At 40.1% G+C, this 21,852-nt stretch overlaps 1 protein-coding gene across 2 annotated transcripts in view; it reads left to right on the forward strand.

Moving 5' to 3' along the window:
- Positions 1-21,852, forward strand: part of ZFAND6 (zinc finger AN1-type containing 6) — a 33,357-nt gene that overhangs the window by 10,330 nt on the left and 1,175 nt on the right. Inside the window, exons 2-5 of one of the 2 annotated variants that reach the window (XM_057426045.1) lie at positions 11,777-11,952; positions 13,222-13,339; positions 15,440-15,540; positions 21,696-21,809. In XM_057426045.1, coding sequence (XP_057282028.1) covers positions 11,802-11,952; positions 13,222-13,339; positions 15,440-15,540; positions 21,696-21,809 — 484 coding nt within the window. In that variant the 5' untranslated portion in view covers positions 11,777-11,801. The remainder of the gene's footprint in view (positions 1-11,776; positions 11,953-13,221; positions 13,340-15,439; positions 15,541-21,695; positions 21,810-21,852) is intronic. The other variant, XM_057426128.1, reaches the window with a different exon arrangement.

A 21,852-nucleotide genomic window follows, 5' to 3' on the forward strand; every position in this document is an offset into this window, starting at 1 on the left:
GGTCAAGCTGAAGGGCACTGGTCTTGCAGATCCCCCTTGTTTCTGACTTTATTCTGTAATAAAAGGGACCATATTGTGCTCTTTTTCTGTTGTTTTCTGGTAGAAGCCCTGTTGGCCAGTGTTTGTGAGTGGAAAGAGCATTGTGATAGAAAGCTGCACCTTGCTGACAGTTGAGGTGCAGTATCTTATGAGCAGGTTGTGTTCCTTCTTCATCCATTCTATACAGGCGTTTATATGCCAAGCACAATAACTGAAGAGAGATCTGGCTTGAATTTTCTGTGTTTGTCTACTTTTCCTTTTATATCATGAATTTTCCTTTATCTAGAAAGTGCTGTTACTCTGTCATGTGTCAATCTGTTCTCAGGCAGAATACAGTCACTATGGCAAGAGGATAAAAAGAGAAGTCATATCTACTTAAAGAGTTATTATTCAAAAGGCTTCTAAAAATGCAAATTTCTGTTTATGTGGCTTGAGGAACAAGGGGGAAGTCCCATGCAACTACTTAACAGCTTGGCCTTTATAGATACAAGTCCCTGCCTTAAAGACATTTATGGCTATATTTTTCTATGTAGAATTGTAGAAAACTCTGTACAAAGGTACCATTGTAATAAATGGGGAGACAGTGGCGTCCAGCCATGCTATTTTTAGGCTATTGTGCTCTTAACTTGCTGATTTAAGTGTTCTGGACAAGTAAGTGGGGGAGACATTCTACTAGAAATGCATGCTCACATAGCTGAAACTTGTCTGAAAACAGAATGAATAGTAAACTTGGTTGTCAGAAAAGCAGTTTGCAGAACTGTACCTGGAGTGTTAGTAGGTAAAAGGGATGCTCTGGTGATTAAAGCATAGTGTTTGCAATGCAGGCTCTTACTTGAAAGCTGTCAGCTCTGTCTTGTCAGTTGAGAAATTGAAATACAGGCAGTCTGTTCTGTATGGGCTTGGGAAAGAAGGATAAAAAAAATTCTGTTCCATGATGGCATTTTTTTCCCCCACTGCCAGTTGTCCTTAATCAAGTTCTTCCAATAGTTTTTAAGCTTTCCCTTCCATCAAACAGGGTAGTGACCTCTCCATCTGAGCAAGTGGTATGGTTTAGGAAACCAGAAAGAAGAGTGTCTCACAGTGCAAATTTCTGATTGTTCCTTAGCCCCTTACATATTAATCAGACACTGTCTTGGCTAGTTAATGCTGTACAAGGCAACTCTTAGTTTTCACTCTGACCTCTTGGTGATTTATAAACCAGATACAAGAACCAGTCCAAGCTTTTGAAGAATGAAGCCTTCAAGATAGATGAGTTCCTGGCCCAGCAGCACTGTGGCAGAAGTATCTAAAGCTGTGAGTTACCTGTATCATGAAATCATCACTTAAGTTGCATATAAATACATATTGGATGCATATGTATTGGTTGCACTTGCACATTTACACGTTGCAGCATTTCAGGCAGTGTAATGTGACAGCTGAGAGGAAACAAAGGAAAGATGCAAAACTCCGTAGCGTGACCAGTTGGTATATTCATATCTTTAGTGAGACTTGACAGTATATTAAAGTGATGGGTGAATACCAGTTGGCCAGCATGGTGGTTGCTGATCAACTGCATAATACTTTCCTATGCTCTGTGCAGTGTCATAGGTTTTAGTATTTAGACATCCAGTAAATTGTTTGGCATCATGTAACCTGGCTTCCCCAGTGACTGAAATAATAATTAAGGAAAAAAAGTCCAACCAACCCAACAATGAAAAACCCTAGAATAGCATTAGGGTTAAAGCAAAGTAGCACCTTTGAGTCCCCTGACTAAATTTAAATGCATTGCAAAAGATGAGGAATGCAGCTTCACCACAGGGAACTTCATACTTATACCTCTTCAGCTGAAAACTTGTCCTTAAATACACTCTTTGTTTGGTCAGGCTTTAGCTTTAGGTTGAGTTCCCCATCAAACCACAGTATGGGTATTGTATAATTTTGAACACTTAAATTAGACATAGTGCATAACTCTAAATAGAGCAACACATCATGCATGATAATCACAATGTTCTTGGAAGTTAAGTTGAATTCAGGATGCCCCAGCCAGAAATGATGACGATGATCACCTTATTTATTAACAGCCAGGAACCCTGATATTAAAGCAGGACCTCCCTTAGCATTAGGCCCATGTAGAGCTGTAGCATTATAAGTTAATTAAAATTCTACATAGTGCTGTTTATAAAACCAAATTATAATGTGTTTTGTACTTACTGTCAGTTCTCAGCAACAGGTGTTTTGTTAACAAGAAACTGTCTATTTTGGGGACTTGTTTTAAAGTGGATTTTATCGCTTCTGAATTTGATATGCTTAAAAGAAGTGAAACTTACGCTGTATTGAGAGATTACTTATTCACTGATGCTCAAAAGAGGCGATTACTGAATCTGTATCTATTCTTTCAGTAATTATATGGGTAGTCTTGTGTTTGAATCCTTCTTACAGGTTACTTTTTACCAGTTTGTAAAGCCAAGCCTGTTTTAAAACACAGCATCAAAGGTGATCTATGGATTTGCCCTCCTGCATCCCATAAGCTTTGGTCTGGTATCTGAAGGAAATATAGAGGATTTTAGAATCTCCTGATACTAATTTTACTCAACCTCTGATTTCTGGAATGTCCGACTTTAATATGTGATGCCAAAGAAACTGGAATGTAGCCTTGTCTTGTCTGTTTCAGAGGAGCTTTCTTATCTTTTATAGAGCATTTTAAAAGAAGTCATTTCTGTAATCTGACAGATTTCAAGTAAGCTCTAAATTTACAGGCCTGTGTAGAAGACTGGAGAGCAAATTGATGGTTCCTGTAGTCTTTGGCTTAGGCACCTTAATGCCAAAGTACAGGGAAGAGATAGTGCAAACTCTAGAGAGGAAAGGGTTTCTTGAGCAGTATCTCCAGCTACTGCAGCATGACAGCGGTCCAGCTACATGTGGTGGAGACTGTGGTTTGTGTGAGTTGATGTAGCCGGCTGCTGACAAGCAAGTACTGAGATAGTTTGGTTATTGTAATGGGTCTATCTCCTGAGTCTTATTCCCCTGGAGCAGAGATGCCAAAGCAAGTGCTACCTAAAAGTATACTCTTTTAGTAGTAGTCGCATGTTCCATTGCAAGTGTAACTTCATGTAAGGTTTCTGTGGCAGTTTCGTCAGAGACAGCCATCTTCCAAAAATAGACCTGCTGAGCCTGTCTGCCTCTAGCTTTAAATCTGGGGTGATCTGGGTGCACTAAACTGAGTAAGTGCAGCTTTGTGTTTTGGGAGAAAAACACTTTGGTCTCTCCTCTAGCTTGTTTATGGACATACAGTGCTTTGGGTAGGACAGCATGACCAGCGAGGCAGCTGGCCAGTGTCCTCTCTGCATTCCTTGGATATGCTGCTTAAACTTTTCTCACTATGACCATTATGGATACCAGTAAAAAAACAGCTTCCCTAAACATGACGTTCTTTTCTCAAGTTCACTTTTTGTGGTCTGTAATCCACTAAGAAATTGCCTTCATCCAGAACAGCTATACTTGCAGTGTCACTCTCAGTGCTTTTACTGTTTACCTAGTTACCTTTATCGAAGGACCCTGTTGTGTCTTGCTGTAAACAAGCATGTCTACCTCCAAGGCTGCTTTGCTGCTTTTTCTCTTGAACCAAGAAGTGACTTTTGTGATGTGTGTGAGTTTGGTTTTGTTTTTTGTTCACTTGCATTCAGGTTGACCTCTTCAAAAAGGCAGTTTTGTCTGCTTAGATTTTCTGATAGTCATCCCTGAAGAGACAGAAACTTAGAACACGTGAGTGGTGCTCTTTGTGAAAGCATCTCTGTACTTCTCTGCACTAGAGTTTCTTGGATTAACTGGGGTTGCCTGCACGTGTTGTGCTGCTGGGGAATAAGAAGTAAATAAAGAGGCTATTAAGTTTTCTAAGAGAAAAAATGTTTCTTTGAATACCACAAAGTTTGGGTACTGGCATATGAAAGGGCTGAATTGTAGTGGTGCTGCAGTTGATCTCAGACAATTAAGTTCAAATGTACGTGCTTAAATGTACAAACAGTGATAGTCCTTGGCATCTTGAGTTGCATTTTGCTGCTTCAGGCTAAATGTTAATCCTCCAACATTAAAAATAGGAGGAGAATTCTTGAAGGCTGTATACAGGGTCTGCATTTACTCCTTTGGGTGCTGCAGCAGTTACAATATGCTCCAGCATGAAGTAGTGGGGGTTTCTGCAGAAACCATTCCATCATGTAGTGAAAAGCCGGTAGCTCTGTGTGGCAGCTTTCAGTAATTTCAACACTTAGACAAAACTGTGTTTGTCTGTACTCTGCCTCTTTGAAATCCCATGTAAACAAAATGTGATTCTTCCTACTAGTCAATAAAATATACCTGTTGCATCACTAGGGTTTTTTTTAGGGTTAATCTTCAGTAGAGTAGTAAACTTCATGGAATCGCCCCCTTATTTGGTGACTACACTAAAAAGTTTGGAAATTAAATACGAAATTTACTTATATTTCTGGGTTTTGTTTGTCCAGTTTAAGTGGTCACCGCAAGTAATTTAATGCATTTACGTGAGGTGAATGAGAGTTTCCGAGGTACCCCGTTTTACAGCACTTGATCTTTGGTTCTAGTAATCTGTACTTTGCAAAGGCTGAGCATGGCCACAAGTAGTAATTATGAAGTCACATCTGTTAAAAGTGTATGCAGACAAGCATAGAAAGCTGAATCCTTATCAGTGATCTCCTTGATACCAGTATAGTATCTGTGTCTTTGTTCTTGCCTAGTAAGACTGAAGAGGTTGTATTGAAATGTTCTCTTGTTTCTCATGTGACCTTGAGAACAAGAGCAGACAGCTGTAGCTGGCAATATATATGCTTTAACACTCGGGGCTTTGTCTGTACCAAGTGTTCCTGGGTTGTGTAATGATGTAACATTGGTAGTATGATACTCTGGCTCAAATTAGTTACGAAAGTTGCTAATGTTCCTTCCCTTCCTAAGGCCTAAACTCTTTTTGTCTATCTGCCACTTCTGAGATTACACTTTCTCTCATATGTGTGGCTCATTTCCACCAGAGTGATTCTTCTAGTCTTTCTGCCATCTTAAATCGGGGATTTATACTGTACAGAGAATGTATGTTTCTTGAGGGTCCAAATTTTAGTTATATTAATTCTTGTACTGAAGGATTTAAATTTGCAGACCACTTAGAAATGAAGAAAAGGCTTCTGTAACTCTTTCCATCTTTTTGTAAAGTTTCTGCTGGGAGTGTCTAATGTAAGTGCTTGATTGAAGCCTAAAATAAGTCTATGCATGAAACAAAAATAGAAAGCTGCTCAACAGGAATAGACTGGAACATAAGTAGATATTGAATGACCTAAGTGAATTGAGAAAACGTCTGATGTAAGCCTCTGGTCACTAGTGTGAATATTTTGTTTTTGATATTATGTCATTATATAAATTCTACCTTAGTAATTCAAATTGCAACTTAAAACTGTGTTTAGCCGTATGCAGGAAGAAAACTCGAGGCCTACTGGAATGAATTGGAAGCTTTAAAATGCAGGGGTTCTCTTAGTGCTGAGGAAGTTGGATAACTCCTGTGTTTTGAAAAATGCAGCAGCTGTGTGTTCTGCTGCAGGAACAAAGAGGTCACTGCCCTTACAGATCTGATTGCATAGTTGGTCCTTAACCATATTCACTTTTTTTAACTCAAAGCATTCTGATGAAACTGGGTCAGTGTAACCACACATGTAGCTACGCTGGCAAATATGAACCAGCTGGAGTTTTTTAGCCAGGGTGAGCTGCAGATGAAATGACATGTCTGACTGCAACGAGCAAGCTGGCCTGAACTGTAATGTCTGAGGCCCCTATTCAAATCTGCCAGTTCTTCTTGGCTCCATAGCAAGTTCCTGGGACATGCTAATGCTTTAAAGTAGCTACAAATGACTGCTCAGTGAATGTAAATTGGGGCCTTTTGGGAGAGAGAAACAGCGTAAAAAGAAAACGGAGTCATTCTGTGAGTCCAGTGTTCTATACCCTGCGTAGTGTCCTTCTTGAAGCAGGACACCTGAGGAGCTGTGTATCCGCAAGTTCCGCTGTGAAGCGGCATCCTTAAAACACAGACAGTGCTTTGGTAACTTCAGCAAGATTCAGCAGGACTCTGTTCCTTGGCCTTTATTTGCCTTTGTTTTGATAAACCTGTAGAGAAATGTATTTCCTATTTACTGTTTTTTGTACCAACATGCCTTTTCATCTGGTGATACAGGTGGTATTGGATATCTGTACCAGTGCATGCTCTAAAATGAAATGTATTTTTGTCTGCACAACTTTTTCTCTTGCTTTTATATGTCCTTGGGATAAACCTTTATATATTTAAATAGCGCAAATTACAATTTTTGCAGTTTCTTCCTTGCTTTGTTAGCACAAAGAAAATGACCATTAGTACTGGTGCTTCTTATTGTGCTGAGCTGCTTCATTATAAAGGTGATTATGATAGAGGTGGGAATATTTTAATCACTTGTTAAAATTGGATTCATCCTTCAAGGTGAGTGTCAGCTGAAATCTGTCAGTGTGTTGATCTTGGTGAACAGAGTATGTTATGCTAAATGCTCTGCTTTCTCTTCGAGAAGCATTTTCCAAGCTGGTATCTGTATGGTTCAGTTTCAGTGCTGAAGGAGAATGCTGTTTGGGTGGTCTCTTCTGCTTCAGTGTTAGCAGCTGGGAGGGATCCTTCCCATACCAGTCATGGATTTTAGGAGTGTTTGCAGAACACAAGACTGTACTTGAGCTGAGGTAGCAGATGTGAGGATCTGCTCGCTTTCTCTACCGCAGCTTGAAGTATGAGGCCAACTGGAATTTGGGAAATCTTTGAGGAAGATGAGGAGAAGGCTGGCTTCTGTGCAGGAGTTCTTATTTTCTGGTTGAGATGAGGGGGAAGGGAAAGAGATTATTCCAAAACCTCATGTTTAATCCTGCTAAATACTGTGCTCTGATCTTACTGATTAACATTTGAAGGCTATGAAGCTAGGGTATCAGTGATTTGAAACTAGTAGCATATAAACATTTTAATTAATAGGAAAAGAAGGAGGTGGAAAAAAGACTCGTATTGTGGTGCCTGCTTTGTGGGGAAGGGAAGTACACAAATATTTTGTTACTTGCTCTGCAGAGTATTGGAGTGAGGTGTGTCTCTCCCTACAGAACCTGATGTCCAAAAGATTTGGAGTGCTTTAGTGTTTCTACAGCTTCAGCTCTATACGCTTTATAATTGGGAATGTCTTTTATATGGTTGATTGTGAGTTTTGCTTGATACAGAGATAACTTACTTTGTGCACTGGTGAGCGGGGAATGGTAGGACCTGTAGCAGCAGCAGTAAGCAGGCCTTATAGATGCATGAAGTTGCTGGTATGACAGGAGTAAGAGGAATGGGTACACTTGAAGCAAGGAAAGGTACACTTAGGAAAGGAGGACTTAGCACGCAGCTCTGCGGGCTGCTGTGCTTCTAGTGGCTTTGAGAAGAAAATTTCAGAGGTAGTTTTGGCTTAAGCTTAGCAATTTTTAGCTAATACGAGAAGTCTGTTCATGGAGTTACCTTCAACAAAGTGAATGTTCTGGGTTTGTTGTTTAAGGCTTTTGTACTCCCTCTGGTTTGCTTCCTACTTATTAGTGCTTGTACAACTGGTTATACTGCTGTAAAGCAAAACAGGGAATATCCTTAAAATATTGTTAAGAGTTGGGTTGTATTTATTTTAAGATGAATCAATTCTGTTTTCAGTGTGACCCTATGAATGCTGTGCATGCACAGCTTCAGGGGAGTGGGCAGAGCCCAGAGGTACTTGCAGTGTTTACAAGCTCCACATTTATCTTGTGATACCTTGTGATACATGTAGCCGTGATGATCCCAGGACATTACTGTCACTTCAACTATGAAGTTGCTTTAAGTTTTGTACTGCAGCCAAGCTAGACCAGTTTTGAAACTACAGGTGGGGTATGCACTTGGTATATATTTTACAGTGATGCTCAGCAGGGGCTAGCTGCCCCTGTGAAGGGTCGTCCTATCTTTAGCCTTGTCACTTCCTTTTGCGCTATATGTCAGTTGTCTAGAGTTGATCTCTGTCAGCTCAGCAAGCTCTCCGGTCCACTAGAATAAATACTCCCATTTTTTTCCGTCAGATGGATGAACTGATCCGACTCAAGGGCGGGGGTGTGCAGTAGGGGATGGGGCTGTGGGAGCAGGCTCACTCCTTTCACAGTGCTGCTAAGGCTGCAATTTCTGTGACAGCCCACCATTACTGGCTTATGTGATGGTTTGGCTCTGCAATACTAAAGATCTTCCTGTGTGAGGAATTATGGACAGTTTTGAAACAAAAATCATCTGAATCTGAGCCAAGAACTGGGGTGAGGGGAGGTCTTCCCTCCCTCCAAAACATCTGTTCAGTGACCTTGCTGTAAGTGTTTGCCGAGATAGGGACAGAGTCAGGCTGCTCTGCTTGTAGCTGTTTGACTCCTCCTGCCTGAGCAGTGAGGAAGGAAAGTCCCTGAGGCACAGTGCTGTGTCATCTTGGCCTTTGCCCACGTGCAGTATGGATCTGTACAGGAGAGGCATGTCTGAAGTGCAGTGGCAGGAACCGCCAGCACTTGGATCTCCTCCCTTACATTTTCAATGCCTGATTTAAGCTAGGCTAATGCTTTAAGCCTGCTCTACTGCTGAAACAAGTGGTTCCACACGTGTCTTTAGCTAGACCTTCTCTCATCCCCATACAGCACGTGTGACAAACACAAGCTTGGAAGGCAGTCTGTGTTGAAACTAACTGTCAGAAGATGGAGTGGTTGGTTTTCTAAGTTTGATCACTTCCTTGATTCATTTTGGTGCATGTGAGTAGTGAGAGGGAGGGAACAGCATGGGAGACAGAGTCAGAAGCTGGAGAGCAAAAGCTGCATATACTGGTTTGGCATCCTGTGGTTTTAGGGTTCAAATAGATCAGTTCAACCATCTCAGCAGCTGCCAAAATATGTTGTCCCTCCCCTCTGTCATGTGTCATCTGTCATCCCTTGCATCAGTTCCACAGTTTTCTGCCTGTGTATTACGCTTTTTTCTTTCCTTTTTTTGCTTCTCTGTGTGTGAACTGACTGAGCTCAGTGAACTGTTGGAAAACTTTATGGTGGTGATGGCCCTTTTCTTCCTAGTGGGGTTTTCTGGTGGCTTGGGGAACTAGTTGGGTGGGTAGAGGTACGGATTATCCTGGAGCTGGTGTGGGGGACTGTGACTGCCCTCTTTGGAGTGCAGCACACTGTTGTGTTTGTGTTCAACTTATTTCTCATTTGACTTCATAACATTGCATCAGTTTGATCCTATCTCTTGTCCGTTTTACTCCCCAAATATTAGCAACCAATGAAGGATCTTCCGCTTCCTGTGGCTTTTATTAAAACTCTTCAGAAGAATCCCTGGCACTTCCCCTGGGAGATTTAAGTATTCTGGAGCCTCATGCCAGTGGCTTGTGCTTTGGCTGGTGGCAGGATCCACTGGTTAATGAACTCGGGAACTGGCTTAGCTGGAACAGTCCAGCTTTTCTTGTTTTTCTTCTGGGCATCTTTGTGCACCTTTCACAATTTGTTTATTGAATCAGAGCAGACTTTTTTTTTACATCCATGTTAGAAATTGTTATGCTGTGATTGCATTAGCACCTAGTCCTTCAGCAATGGTTGTGTCAGGGAGTAACAAAATTAGCAGTAACTGGTGCTGTTATTGAGTTCCTGTGTGCTGCTTGAAGCTAACTATTGACCAGAAAGGCCATCAGGTTTAATTTTGAAAGTTTGTGTGATAGGGCTCTTCTATTGTGCTGCTGCTTGAAATTAAAAGGGTTAATACTTGTATTGTGCCACTGAATCTGTTAGCCCTTATGAAATGTTCTGTCCAATGTTTTTAAATTAGTCTTTCAATCTTAAACATTCTGTGCCAAAGAATGACTTGTGTAAGGTTTAATCTTTAAATGGGTTTGAGTTACCAAAGCATAGAAAACTCATGTTCATTTACGCTCTCCTGAATCTTCTCCTGCTGAATGTTGGGCCCAGCATAAGAATTGAATTCCCACTTGCATTACTTGCAGTTGAATTCTAAAGGGCTGTCTGGAGAAAGGCAGGAATGAAAGTGCTCTTTCAGCTACAAGTACAGTACTTCAGCAAAATCAAATTTAGCTGTCATTTGAGGTCAATGGGGGCTTTGTATGTGGAAAGCAAATGCTATATTGGGATGGGGGAGTGCAGTCAAACAGCTGAAATAAGCTTAATTGCAGGTTGAAGCTGAATGAGATACTATCAGGGATTTTTATTTTGTCTTCCTGCCTATACATCTTCCTTGTATCTTGAATGCTTTCTCATCCTGAGAGTACCTTATTGCTGTGAATAGAGGACTTGACTGTCATTTCTGTTGTTAGCTTTGCAACCCAGGGGTTTGCTTTTGAGGTATCAATTTCATATACTTTGGGGAAATAAAAACAAAATGCAGTGCATGTGGGTGTGAGGAGAGAGGAGGATATTTGTATAAAACCAAAATAATGGGAAACCTTTTTGTATTTGGCTTCAAAAACATCTTATGTAAAAGGAAATCTTTTTACTCTGGTGTATTTCTTACTGTAGTTTAATTCTGTAACACCGTAGCTGGTGAATTATTCAGACATCGTGAAACCCCTTCATCTCTGGCTTTGTTTTTTAATTTTTTTATACTGATGTTACTTGAAAGATTTATTATTTTTTATTATTGTTGGTTTTGTAATAGTGTTTATCTTTGGTTTGACTGGCAAGAACTAAAATAATCCATGCTTCAGGCTAACTTTTAATCAGGAAGTATAAAATGGTAGGCCTAAATTGGTCTTGACTGAAAGAATTGATACCTTGAGATACTTGGGTTTCTTAATGAGAAGGGTTGAGGTGTTTTGTTTTTTTTTTTGTTTTGTACTTTTAAAACTGATACAAAAAAGGGCAAGATTGAGGGGGTACATAATGGAAAAATAATTTTTATCTCACTGAGTGACATGTCAGTAACTCGTATAAAGGTGAGACCATTTGAGAACAGTTGGGGGCTCAGAATACTGTTGCATATGGCCATTTTTTGTCATTTTCATGTACTAAGGTTTAGAGATCTTTTACAAAGAAAACTAAACCTAAGGATGTTAGGAGTTGCCTTGATATTTATCTCTTCTCTTTTCACACAAAACTGGTACATGTGCATAGTATAGTGTTTTTGACTGAAAAGGTGATTTTTTTTTAATGTGAAAAATCATAATTCAGGTTCTGTGGTAAATAGTTGTTGTTCTTCACTAATGACGTGGTGACTAAACAGTATCTTGTGAATTCATGTGACTGTTGTTAATAGCGATTACGCAGTAAACAGGTGGTACCATGCTTGTCTTTTCATTCTACAGTACTCATTCACAGTATCAGGTGTTCATGGTTCAAGAAGGGTTTGACATAAGTGTCCTACTCCCCTACCTTCCCGTAACTTACTGCAAAAAGCAGTACTATTTCCGTTCTTATTTCCTAAAATTACTTTTCTTTGCAAGCTCCTTGACCACAAAATGGCGGGGCTGGAACCGTTTGTATGTATGGGTCATGTAAATCATATATATGGCTGTGTCTGTATTATTGAGCAGACCTTGTAGATTTTTATTAGGAAAAGGCATGGAGTTATCCACAAGGCTTCTTTTATAGATTATCTTTTTGCTGAACTACAGGAAACTCTGGATATTCAAATGTCAACTGAAAAAGAAGGGATTTCTCAGGTTGCTAAATACTGGGTTGTATATTTCAATTTCAGGTTTGTAGAAGAAGGGAAAATGGCTCAAGAAACTAATCGTAGCCAAGTGCCTATGCTTTGTTCCACTGGCTGCGGATTTTATGGGAATCCTCGTACAAATGGCATGTGTTCAGTGTGCTACAAAGAACACCTTCAAAGGCAGAACAGTAATGGTAGAATTAGCCCTCCTGGTAAGTAATGCTAACATACAGCTGTTTGAACAACTCCAAATGACACAGTAGATGGCAACTTGCTTCCTGATCATGTCCAAATACTAAAATATACGAACATTAGTGCAAACAATTTTATTCTAACATTATGGAATGAGCTTGGATGAAGTGCTCATGGTATAATTGTGCTGTGATTAACCTGCTCAGAAGTAGACTCTTGGAAATACTTGGATTAATACAGAAGGTATTAGGAATTTGAAGATACAAAAATGCAGTAAAAATTACTATGCCAACGTATTTTTTCTGAAATTACTGACAGCAGAGATAACATTTAGCTTGGGGAATGTTTGTGAAAAGCATTTAAAATACAGGTATTTAATTCCTGCAGTCTGATGCTGAAGGATTAACCTCTAGATGCTTTTTAAGAATAGTTGCCCTTAATTTAAGGGAGAGATCCTTTTTGTTCCTTTTTGCTCCGTGTTCCATGTACTTGCGGTCTTTCCGACAAATTTCCCATTGAAATAAGTTCTGTCCTCCTACATTCACTCTGTGGAAAAAGCTAGAGGGTTCTTCCCCCTTCAATGGTAGTGTCCTCAAAGAGGAAACCTTTCTCTGCTCTGTTCGCTCCAGTGTTTTCAACTTGATGTTCTTTTGGGGCTAAGAGGGTTAGGGAGGGCTTCGCTGGGGCTGCTAAAATGTCTGTTCTGGCTTGGCTGAATACTGACAGCAAAGAGTCTCAGGGTGTGCTTGGAATATCATAGAATCATGGAATGGTTTGGGTTGGAAGGGACTTTAGCATCATCAAGTTCCAACCCCATGCCATGGGCAGGGATGCCTTGTGCTAAACCATGTTGCCCAAGGCTCTGTCCAACCTGGCCTTGAACGCTGCCAGGGATGGAGCATTTGAAGCAGTAATTTCCATTGAGATCTGGGGATCTAGGTTCTACAACTTCAGAATGGATTCTAAGTTGTATTAGGGTGCTACACTACTGTTTCTCACAGATCCATCTTGTTTTTCCAGCCAGAACCCAAGCTTATGTCAGAATACTACAGTTCAGGCTGAGAAAGCTGTTGCTTGATGCTTTGATTAGCACAAAATAGTAACTGTTTGAAAGCCCCACCTTTAAAATTGTGTTGTGTAACTTCTGGGGACATGAGACTGGAACATGATCAAAATATAGTCAAGCATAATTACTTCGGTGTCATGGGGGTCAAAGAATAATTGCATAGTATAACTTTTGTAATCCCAGGAAGTAGTGTAACACATTTACATTAGTGTCTTCCTTCCAGCACCCTCTGTCAGTAGTATAACTGAGTCCCTACCAGTTCAGTGCACAGAAGGCAGCGCCCAAGAAACTCAGTCAGCTTTAGAACCTACATCGACTCCATCGACATCCATGCAGCCAAGGTAAGCTGTTTCTCTGTTCTGGGCTTTGAAGTAAATATCTGTATTGGGGTGATTAAATGAAGTGTACTGATACTGCATAATTAAATACTAGGACCTGGATTAGGAAAATGTGTAAGATTTAACGGCTAATTTTAAAGTGTGGGGTCTCACAGTAAATAGTAGCTGATCTGTTAGCTACATCTTGCTACATTCAAATGCAAATTCATCTTCAGAGTTTAGCCTCAAATAGGAGCCATGCCAGCTTCATGCTGTTCTACAGAGGCTTGTCTGGCTGGTCTTTTGACTCCGCAACATGCAGTTGGCTGTACCTTTACCAAAGGAGAGCTCTTTCCATCTTAGAAATGTGAGGATTTTGTAAAATGGCAGAAAACTGTTTTCCAGAGTTCCCATAAATAAATGTATGATATACAATATGCTGAACTAGTTGCTTTGCAAAAAGTGGTGTGTACTAGAAGAGGGAAAAGAGATATCTGAATCTTACTGTAAGTTTTGCAATGGAACTGATTTCTGATTAAACAAGCAATTTCCTACTGGATTATTCAAGGAGACATAATGTCCTCTTGTAAATCACTCAGACTTACTAAGTGCTTTTCACTTGTAAAAGCTAAATATTTGTTTATATTTAGTGGCTGCATTTCGTTTTGGAAATTGGGTGGAAAATGTTAGCTTCCATCCTATAGCACACTAACTTGCAGTAATACTCATTCTAACTTTCCTTTAGAAATCACAATGTAGTAAAGCACAGGCTGAGGGTGATCTCATCAGTTATTGTTGGCCAATTCTTTTCAGACTGTTTTCTGCTCCTTAGCTTTTTATAGGAGGTGTTATCTCATGCTTGGATCCTACATATGAACTGAGAGCTAGGTGCCATGCTTGATGCTATTTTTGGTCTTGCCATTCTGGGATTTCTGACTGGGGTAGAAAATAGATATCTTGCCCTGATACAACTCTTCTGGTATGTGCAAAAACCAAAACAAAATGATCCAGCTTGATGCACAAAGTGAACCATTTACACTGCCTTGGGTTCTTCTCACACAATCTTTAATAGCATGAAAGTGAAAAAAAGTATCTTTTTGATCACTGGCTTGATCACTGGTTACAGGAGAAATGAGTGGATGGTTGCTCTTGCACTGATTCTTTTGAAGTGCAAGTTTCACTTCTTTTTTCCAACATAAAAGTAGGGATTCAACTTCAGTCTCTGGTAATACGTCAGTTATGATATGCCAAGAAAATATCTAGTAAATTGACAATGCCCTTTTGTAGGTGACCAAACTTGCAGTTCAGGATCCACGTGCAGTTCTTGGCAATTAGTATTTCAACTCCAATGCCTTGGTTGTGTTGTGGATTACTGGTAGGGCTTTGGTTCATGGGCTGCTGGATAATCCAATTTCTTGGATTTGGAGTGAATCTCAAGTGGAAAGGGAGAGACAGATCGGGTAAATGGGGTAGTGCTACCTCTCGCTTGGGACTTCAGTTCTCTCTTGTTCCATAGTAGAGCTGCTGGGTGAACAATTTGGCTGTGAGTGACTGCTAATACTGAACCTCTCCCCTAGAACCATCCGAGGTATTCATCTGCGAGTTTCCAGCCGTGCTGTGAGTTTTAGCAGTATAGCTGACAGGGTTGGGAAAGTTTGGCCAGCACCACTTTAAAGTGTGAAAACCTGAGGAGTTCTGTGTACAGCTGCAGATGCTTTATTACTGGAAACATTGACATGCTGCAATTTTCTTGTTCATATCACTAGAATACCAAAAGTAGCTCCTCTACAATTATCTCGCTGACTTATGTTATAAAAATCCTTACATACTGAATGCTGCATTGGTGCTTCAGTGTGTGCTTCAGACTGCCCCAAAATATTTTTTCCCTTTTTATAGTTGAACTGGTTTATTGCATTCAATATTAACACAAAACATTAAACTTTTTAATCAGTTCAGGTTCTCCAGTACTCTTGGGCACTGTGGCATTTTTAAATGGTGACAGAAGCAACTTCAGCATGAAAAGCTTTGGCATGCTTTCATTAAGAAAGACTCTGTAATGTGCTTCTTTCTGGAATACCTGGCAAACCTCAAAAATCATGACTTTTTTTTTCTTTTGTCCTCCAGCCCTGTGTCAAGTCAGTCACTCTTAACAGAATCTGTAGCATCATCCCAACCAGATAGTACAGCTGCGGACAAAACAGTACCTGAGACGGAAGATTTGCAAGGTTAGTGCCTAGTTTTCAGAGGCAGAATGGATGAATGATGTTTTTAAAGTCTGACTATTCTAATATATGTCTGTTCAAGAGATAGCTTAATCTCAAACCCAAATATTCTGTGAAATCAGAAGGCAAGTAAGGATAAACCTTAGAAGGCAAGTCTTAAACTGAAAACTTCTATGTTTAACTGGTGATTTCATTATCTTCCAGAAGTGTGTTGATTGGGGCTAGAAATGCACATCATAAATTGGTCTAATGTTCTGTCTTTTATGCCACAGCTGTTACATGTAAGTAGGGTTTTGAGTATCTTCTCAGACTAGTCATATGCAGCAAATATCACAAATTTATAACTCTTATTTGTGATACAGGGTATTAGGACATAGCTATTATAAGAAGTGTTCGTATCTTGTATAAGTATGAAATACCTATAGAAGAACCTTTCACCTATGAACTGTAGTGGTGTAGTAATTTGGCACACTGACATTCAGGTTAGGAAATAACCAAACCACAGACTGATTGAGTGAAGGAAAATAGCTGAGTCGGTGATTCTAAGTATATTGGCCTGAAGTCCTTATTGCTGGTACACTGTTCCCGCCCCCCCCCCCCTTTTTCTTTTTATGTGCAGGCTTGCAGAGCTTAAAATGCAAGAGTTTTAAAAAGTGTTTCTTAAGGCAAAAATGTTCAGACTTGAAATCCACAGACATTATAGAAGATACTTAAAAGCAAGTCAGCAAGTATTCTGCCTTCTGCTGACACAGCTAAGGCTTTAGCGGGTAGAGTTAATGTTTCTGTAGACTAGTCTAAACATAGGAGTTTGGTTTTTCCACAAATGCAACATATAATTCCACTTTAAAGATGCTAAATATACATTCTTTTATTGTACCTCTGGTATCAAAGTTTGGTTTTTGGATACCTTTCTAAACCTGAGCTAACCCTTCTTTTAGGTGGAAGGGAAGAGTAGTTATTCAGCTGTTGTGCTGAATAAGGCCACTTCTGTCATAGAAACAACAGCTTTAAAACTTGGAGAAAATGCTTTAATGCTACTGCCATTTTGTACTAGACTTTGAGATGTCAGTTACTGAAAGATGTTTACACTTAAAAGGTATATTCTAGCTGTAAATTCTCATCAAGTTTTCTTTCTGAAGCTGAGAGCTCTTGGTGCCTCAGTTTTGACAGTGCATGTAAGACATGCTCTTAATATCGATCGATGTCAGGCCTTGCCCAGCTTAAGAGAACATAGCAAGTGCTGGAAATGCTTATGCTTCTGAAGCTCTCTAGATTAGCACATCAGAGGTAGGTTTGCAAGATAGATTATCAGTTGATACACTTCTGAGTAATTCAGATAAAGTTCTACTGTCATCCCTGTCCTGCAGTAGAGAGAACCTGGGATGTGCTGGATGCCTCATGCAGCAGCCCTGCTCCCGTGCAGGCACATCTCTTCCGGGGAACCTCTGGGAAGTAGAACACCTCAGTCTGGCATGAGAATATTGCACTGTAGGTTTACATTGGTATGGATGGGTATATATTGGAGAACATAAAGGCAGCTTGTGTAAGATGATCTTCCTACTACCCTACGTTTGTTAATCTCATGATTCTTAGTCTTCCCTCCAGTGCCTGAGTTAGTCTTTCTGTTTTACATATGTATATTGGCTTTGCTGAAAGTTGAAACTCTAGGCTTGCAAGATCTACTGTCTTTGCACTGGGAGGTGGGGGGAGTGCTTTATTTTAAAATCATATTTTGATGCTTTGAGGTGGCTTGGGCCTGTGAAAAGACTTTTCCCAGCAGGTTTCAGTTTTCTGAGGAGTGCCTTTTATCCATTTGCATAAATCTGTGTTCCTTCTAATTCTCACCTCTGAAGGTAATTCTCCGTGTAAGTAGAAAAGATGGTTTTCTGATCTCAAAGCTTTGATTTCAGGGGCGTATTCACATTTTACAGTATGTATTTCAAGGCTCAATCTATATCAGGTGTTTATAGACTACTCAGCTGTGTCATTTTCTTTGTACCATAGTGATTTCTAAACTAAGAACACCACCACCATGTAATTGCAGTTCTAAATTACAATCCCTATTTATAACTCACTGTGGCAGGGTCAGCCTTGTTTCCTGAAGTATTGCTTCTGTGCTGTTCCTTAACTGAAATCAGTGTTTTGCTTTGAAAGTGTAAGTTTGGAAGGGAAAGCTGCTTATGATGGATGCTAAGTGGATTTCACTGAATTGTTGTCACAATTTTGCAGGTTTTTTTTTTCCCACCCCATGTCATTCAGAATTCAGTTTTCTTCTATTCTGATCATCTCTCCAGCTCATTTTTATATTGCCTCATAGGCTGTTGTACCTTTTACTCAACTTCAGGGCTGTTTTAGGATTAGCCAGGCAGATTTCCTTATTTGTTAGCCAGGAGATTAACAGGGCCTGCAAGCAGGAGAAGAGAGGCTCTTCACTTCTTTAGCATTAATGAGTTTAAAACCACCCAGGTTGGGATGCATGCTTTATTTCAGGGATGTTTAAAAAAGGTACATGAGACTTGCCATGGAAGGCAGGAACAGTCCATCACATACCTTATGGAGCTCTTCCAAATAAGGAATTTAGGGCTAAAAGTATAAATTGTACTAATAGGTGAGTTCTTGGCACTTTTGAACACTTCTGGGAGCCAAATCAGCTGCTTTGATTTTTTTTTTAAACTCCTTGAGAATCAGAGGTGTCAATATATGAGCATTGCAAAAAAATGCAATCAGTCTTGTAGTATGGTGTGCTTACTAATTTGAAAAATCAAAATACAAACTAAGATTTGAATAGCTAGAAGGTACCTGGCTGCTGTGAGCAAAGTTATCTGTTTCTGTGCTCATCTGGGTTTTTAGTGAGGTAAAACAAGTCAGTCGTTGCTGACTAAATTTATAAAGCCTTCATATTAAAACTATTAAATTGCTACAGAATTTTGTGGAGCTAACTTGCACCTAAGATGAGTGCTGTTAAACTAAGGGTATCAACTTCAGTGATCTTACCAAGGCTAGCTTAGTAGACAGGATTAGAAAGGAACTGATGGATACTCCACATTTTTGTGATAGTACCAGGGGCTTGGAGGTAGAGTATTATTATGATGGAAACATAGAAAATAATCTAGGCTGTCCTGATTTAGTAGGTGAATGCTTCAGGGAGAGAAGGAAACATTAATGAAACAGGTTTAAAACTAAATGCTGTAGGTAGGTGTGCTCTTACTTATTTTGTCTCTTCCCAACACTGGGACACTGTATTTTAGGCTTAATTTTAACACTAAGCTGAAGTAATGTTAGGAAGTAGTGACAATCTTAACTTTAACTTCGCATTTCATTCTTTTGGATGAGTGGGTATTCTTCTTCATAGGTCTTGTGAGATTCACTTGAGAGGTGAATGTAGCTGTTCATTCTCTTCCTGTGCAAATGAAGAACGTTTTTCTTTGAGAAGCTCTGCCTAGTAATGCAGGAGTGACAAATGTAAAACATCCAGAGCAGGAAGAGAGGGATAGAGTCTTGCAGCAAATGCCTGCAGGGATGCAAGGACTGGCATGTGCTTTGTCTTGGTGGCTGCTGTTTTCATGGCCAGAGTATACTGAAGTTCAAGTAGGGTTGGCACAAGCAAAGCAGTAGCAAAAGCTTCTGCCTTTAGGAGGAAGCCCAGGCTCTGCTTGTTTTGATCAGCTAAGACCAGTCTGTAAAACAGGGGACTTCTAGTGGCCAGCCGGGCTTGTCAGCTCCAGGAAAATGTGTCATGCTTTTATTCCTTTTTGGTTAGTTGGCAGCTTGTACTGGTGCTGCCAATGCTTATGTTCTCCAGCTGAAGGCAGAGCTGGGGCTGGGGAAGGGAGGGAATTGGTTCAGGCAAAGCCGGCAGCAGTATCCTGGAATCCAGGCAAAGTACAGCAGCTGGGAGTGGCTGCAACATGTTTCCTGCAAGATCCAAACTGGGTGATACTGCGTTTTACCTGGCTTTTTTTCTATTGCATTCATCACAGCTGTAGCACTAAACACTGGTCCTTCATCATCTAAAGATGCCTTAGTGGTGGGATACTTACGATTTTATCATAGAGGATTTTGATTCAAAATCTTCTATGCAAAACCAAATTGAGATCTAAAATTTATGGTTACTGTAAGATCCAAAGTGACTTCTGGCAGCAATAGAAGAATCTCTGCAGAATCTCAGCGCTCAGTTCTACAGTGAGCAGCAGCTCTTAAATACTTCTAAACACTTTTTAATGTGAGAGCCATATGCACAAAGAAAATGTAAGTGTGTATGTATTAAAAGCTTGTTATGCAGGGAAGGGTGCCAGTTTTTCCTAAATTTGGCTAGTTACAGAGGCTTTTAGTAAAACTTACACTGAGGTAACTGGATTTTGCTACAACAGGAAATGCAAACTTGACAATGTTAACTGCTAAATTTATGGCATGAAGCTTTCTTAATGAATTAATGAACACTGCAATGTCTGTTCCATATATAACACTACAAGGGTTCATTTGAGTGAATCTTACTACTTCTGGTACATATCTCACATCTTTTAGTCTTTACTGGTTTCGATTCTTGCTTTGCAGACCTTGAGTGTTATCTGTCCACCCAGAAATGTGCCCTTTAACAGCCATTTGAAGCCTCTGAACTTTTGTTTTCTTGCAAACTATCAATTCTTATAAATTTCAGGATGAAGTAAAGCTCTACTTGTAACATAGATGGGTGATTTTATTTTTTAAAAGGATTTGATGAACCATGTATAACAGTCTTTGCTAGATTAACCCTTGGAATAAACTGTCTAGTCCAGTGAAGTCTTTGCTGGTGGTCAGGTGTTTTGCTGCCTCTTGCTGTTGCTTGGTACAGACTACAGTGTTTTGGGTTTTTTCCATTTTTTACATTGCAAGAATGGAAAGTGCCCTTTTCTCTTAAAAACAAAATCATCAGAGTAGCAGCACAGGAAAAAAGATTCCCCAGCAAAATTGTCATGCAGATAGCAGTCAGCTGGTGTAGAACTAGCGCAGAACTGCATCTGACAGTTTTCTGCCTAACAAAAGTTCAGCTGCACAGAGATGCCTGCAGCCTTTTCCCTGACAAATGTCTGGGCTTGTTGCATTTCCTCCTGTACAGTATTGGTTCTAGCTCAGCTTCCGTTGATGCTCTTCCTAGCTGGAGCTTGCTTTCATTCTTTGACTCTTTGCTGCAAATATTCCTGGCTTCTGTGTCCCTTACTTGCTGGAGACTGATCCTGCTATGATCTAGCAATGATTGGTAGGCAGAGTCTGGCTCTTTGCCCTTCCTGAAATGAAGTTGAGTTTTTTGGTTTCTATTTCTGTTTTGCAATGTAAGGAATGTGCAAATACTTGAGGAAAACCAGCCAGCTTCTATTTATACCTGGGTCATGCAAATACTACCATGACTTGTTTATATTCTCCCCCACAGCCTATAACCTGTCTCCTTCAGATGTGAGTGAATATTACAGTAGGTTAAAAGCTATCTTTAGCCAAAGTGTCTGTAAAAAAAGGTTCCTGCCTGCTTCTTTCTGGGTTTCAGGATAGTGCTTCCTCCCTATAAGTTTGTGTATTTTTAGCTGAGGGTACCTTTTCCCAGGCAGTGTGAGTAGCCCCTCTGTAGGCTTTTTCCAAGTGTGCAAGAGCAGCAGTGACAGAGTGGCAGAGATTGTTCTGAAACCCTGCATCTTGTGTGGGCCTCAGGAGTGCAGCCTCCAGCAAAAATAATGTTGATTCAGCATTTGAAACGGAGGGTTTTACTCAACTGGTCCTTAATAAATACAGTGCTGCTTACAAGCAGATTTTAGAAACTGGACTAGTAACATTGGTGGGGAAACACGTGGGAGTTGGATTCTCTTCCCAAATCTAACAGCACTCGAGTCTTACTCTTAAACCTGATTCTTTATTATTCTGTTTCATTATGGCATTTTTGTATTGTGAACTTTGAGCATTTAATGAATTCTTTCCTTATATTTTATTGAAGGTCTTGAAGGAGGGAGTTCATGTACCTGTGCTGAGATTCCATCACACTTAAGACATGGAAGCTACAGCAAAATGGTTCACTCCAGAACCTAAACTTATAAGAGGGGCTTTAGGTTATCCTGCGATTTAAACAGAGGAAGGGGAGAGACAGATGTTGGTTTTTTTTTCTGTTGTTCTTACTGACTTTTTTTTAATGCTAGCTTCAGTGTCAGGGAACGCAGAGCCTACACCTGAAGAACAAGACAAGTCACTTGACAAACCAAAACAGAAAAAGAATCGTTGCTTCATGTGCAGGAAGAAGGTTGGACTCACTGGTAAGAACTATGAATTCTACTCTTCTTACACTTATTTAGGCTT

This window comes from Pezoporus wallicus, unplaced genomic scaffold, assembly GCF_028554395.1.
Source record: "Pezoporus wallicus isolate ANWC-B61680 ecotype Strahan unplaced genomic scaffold, APGP_CSIRO_Pwel_v1 contig_3952, whole genome shotgun sequence".
Taxonomy (NCBI): Eukaryota; Metazoa; Chordata; class Aves; order Psittaciformes; family Psittacidae; genus Pezoporus; species Pezoporus wallicus.